Consider the following 3,356-nt stretch of genomic DNA (forward strand, 5'->3'; position numbering starts at 1 on the left):
AAACAAAAATGCAAAACCACGTCTGTTAGTTTTCCTATCTTTGGGTTGCACATTAGGTGAAATATTTACTGAAATTGAGGATTGGATATAGATAATGTGAGGACGTCTGACTTCACTGAAATTGAAGATTGGAGTAGAGTGAAAGTTCTAGAACTAGAAAGGAGATATGCATATTTATTTGTTGCGAAATAATAAATGCATTTTTGAAATATTCACTATTTCCAACAAACCTTGAGAAGATTCCTCCAGCAGAAGCAGGCTATAGCACTATAGCAGTGTATTCACAGGACAAACTAAACATGATAGAAAATTAGACAAATTCATTTGAGGCTCCAATAGGGAACCAACCAGCCCAAGAAAGTTCGATGAAGTCTAACCTAAATTAAATATTTAGAGATCCTTGCAAATGATTTTTAATTAGTTATACTCTTTTTCCTCAAGCCTTCCGAGAGAAGCGCGATCAGAATTAGCAAAAACATAGAACTGTCAGAAAGTCTTTAACACCTAAACCAGAGCACCAGAATATATATACATCAAAGGCAACATATTAACGATATATCTCACAATCTACAGGCCCAATATGCAGTGAAAAGCAAGATGATTGAGTCAAGCAGTAATGGAAAAGAAAAGCTGCAAATATACTCAAATGGAGGAGTTATATCAGGCAAAGCTTTAGAAATCTCCCGGTTGTTTTCTCATTATTTATTCATAGTAATATGATAGGAAGGTGACAACTCGTTCAGAGAGACAAATTCAATGTATTTAACTATATACCACCTTATATACTCGCAATGTGTCTTCTGCATCATCACAAGAATCATATCTATTATGAGCAAAATCTTAGAAAGAATCATAAGAATTTCGCTGTGCTCTCACACAATACGATACTATATGAACATCTAATGCTATGAAAAATCTAAGCCTAGCAGAGTCTAACAAGAGTGAGAACACACGCAAACCATGCAGAGAAAGAGAAGGGACCAGCATACGCAACTAGGGGGAAACAGAATCTTCCTAGGACCTTGAGATCATGCTACAAGATCGAGCCAATCGAAACTTCAGGCTGCCTCCATCTACGGTAGCCTCACTCTCAACTGGACCATGGTTGTACTGCTTCCTGCAACCTGGACAACGACCATCCTCCTCAAGAATCCTCTTGTGGCAAAAAAGGCAAAGTATGAAGCCACATGTACAAGGGTGAAAACTCGTGTCTGTAAGATCCAAATCCTCACAGCATATAGGACATGATGTGGGTACCGATAACCTTTTACATCCCCATACAGAACCTCCACGGCAATGCCGCTCAGAATTCATAGGGAAACTATATTGCTTAGACAAGTTTGGCAGAATCTGTGGACGGAATGCATCGTCGGGCCTCCACGCCTTGCAACTAACTGGAGGTCTAGATGCCAAACCTCTGTGCTCAGACTTCTGCTTTGTTGTATCAATACCTGTAACCCCATTAGAAACGTCGGTCCGAGAACTCAAATGCACATTCTCATCCCTCTCTCGAGGCGAATCCAAACCAGGATGCTGCTGCTCCAACTTCTGATCAGTGGCAGCCAAAGCATCTGCAACAGCCTCCCAATCGTCCAAGCAGTCATCATCATCCCCCTGTTCATCTTCTTCACTCAAACTTCCGGAACAACACCCACCACTTCCACTGCAACTGCTAATACTACTGCTGCTGCTCCCTGCAAAATTGGCCGCAGAATCATTCCCTTCCATAATACTACTAGTATGGCTTATGGGACTGTTAGAATTCGAATCCGAATCGCTGTATTGGTTTGAGGAATCAATATTTACTTCATTGTCTTCCTCCGCTCTCGGCTTTATCTCTAACTTCTCTATCAACCGGCCCCTCTCGTTTGCAACATTAGTTGCCGGAGCCTGATTCCCACCAACATTCATTTCATCCTTCGACCCTTTGTTCTTCACTATACAAAAACCCAGAATTACCAAGAATTAAAAACATACAAGTATAAAAGTTAAATAAATAATCACATAACCACTGTATAGTACCATTCTTGAAATTTAAAAAAGAATACTATATTTTTTAAAAAATCACCAAAGAGAATTACTGATACATGCAAGATATATGGGAAAGGGGGGATCTTTGACAACCTTGTGAAAGCCACTGCTCGCGTCGAGCATCAAGCTTGCACTGCTTCAACTTGGCCGACCGGTTAGCCTGACATTGGCAGAAAGAAATCTCAGAAATTTAACTCAATCTTGTTATCGCAGAAATTTAATTCAATAAGAAACTTCAAGAAATATTGATCCATCAACTTAACGAAAGTCAATTTCACTAATTGTCAGGGCTATATCCAACTAGATTAACTCGTATTTTTACAATTAAAATTCAGTATTTTAAATTCCAAGTACTATATGTTGCAATTTTGTCAGGAGCTAACTATTTTGGAGAATAAAGAATACTAGAAATTATACGAATTGGAAAAAATAAAGGAAAAAGCAAAAATATAATTTCCCCATATCAGGAAATTACAAGAAAATAATATAAGTTGCAACTTCCCAATATCAAAATGGTAAAAAAAAATAGTGCCAAATATTTACACTAAAAACTAAAAAGATATGGAAGAAAATAAAACAAAGTTACCCTTTTTTTCTTGGCGAAATCTTTGGGATTAGAGGAAGCCACAGGGATGGAAGCGTTAGGGAATGAATCAGAAACCATGGCTACTGATTAATCGATTGGTCCAGAGAAATGAAAAACCCCTAAATTGATCAGAGAAATATCAAACTCAAGAATTTAGGAGAGAGAAAGGAGATGGTATTGGCGAGTGAATGAGAAGGGATAACAGAAACTGGAGATTATGTGCTTCCTTCACTTTTTCAGCCTTCTAAAACCAAACGTGAACCACGGAAGTACGTATATATAGACTAATTTATGTCCAGAATTGACCTTGGTTTTAATGCAAATATCTCTGCGACCAAAGAGATGACGCGAAGAGTAATTGAAATATCTAGGGGTGATAATGACTTTAGGGCTGTGAGTACCGAAGGACGGCAGAACGACGTTGTTTGATGAATGTGCCAACTTTTGGGTAATTCGTTGGTCCCTATTAGGTGAGTGCAAGAACAACAAAAACTGAACGAAACGAAATGAAAGGAAAAACTAAATCGAAGTCAAAAAATAAACGTGTACTTTTGTTTAGTTCTATTAAATTTAATAAAGCACGATACGATTTAAAGTCGCCACGGGTACGATGTTTAGATCGGGTTTCATGTCGTATCAGTGAGATGTTGAGTACGGTTCCTTATATTTATTTTGTGTGTGTGTGTTGTTTCTTACCCTTGGGATAAGTTCATAGAGTTTGTCTGGTTTATTTGAGTGT

General features: G+C 38.1%; 1 protein-coding gene across 2 annotated transcripts; it reads right to left on the minus strand.

Annotated features, from left to right (window-relative positions):
* Positions 1 to 671: 671 nt before the first annotated feature.
* On the minus strand, positions 672 to 2,875 carry LOC107774625 (uncharacterized). 2 transcript variants are annotated; one of them, XM_075248095.1, is made up of 3 exons: positions 2,618 to 2,875; positions 2,125 to 2,191; positions 672 to 1,932 (listed from the first exon to the last, which is right to left on the minus strand). In XM_075248095.1, exons 2-3 carry the CDS (start codon positions 2,152 to 2,154, stop codon positions 1,015 to 1,017), a joined length of 948 nt encoding a protein of 315 aa, XP_075104196.1. In that variant the 5' UTR covers positions 2,155 to 2,191; positions 2,618 to 2,875; the 3' UTR covers positions 672 to 1,014. The 2 variants fall into 2 exon arrangements, with proteins under 2 accessions (XP_075104196.1, XP_075104195.1); XM_075248094.1 differs by having other exon boundaries at positions 672 to 1,937.
* Positions 2,876 to 3,356: the final 481 nt, after the last annotated feature.

Source organism: Nicotiana tabacum, chromosome 24 (genome assembly GCF_000715075.1).
Source record: "Nicotiana tabacum cultivar K326 chromosome 24, ASM71507v2, whole genome shotgun sequence".
Classification (NCBI taxonomy): Eukaryota; Viridiplantae; Streptophyta; class Magnoliopsida; order Solanales; family Solanaceae; genus Nicotiana; species Nicotiana tabacum.

Bases quoted from the DNA above. Each gene is read 5' to 3' on its own strand.
- LOC107774625 (XM_075248094.1), bottom strand. From the start codon at position 2,695: ATGGTTTCTGATTCATTCCCTAACGCTTCCATCCCTGTGGCTTCCTCT. The intron at 2,192-2,617 runs GTAACTTTGTTT...TGCCAATGTCAG, and splicing joins ATTTCGCCAAGAAAAAAAGG to GCTAACCGGTCGGCCAAGTT. The intron at 1,938-2,124 runs GTTGTCAAAGAT...GTTTTTGTATAG, and splicing joins CGAGCAGTGGCTTTCACAAG to TGAAGAACAAAGGGTCGAAG.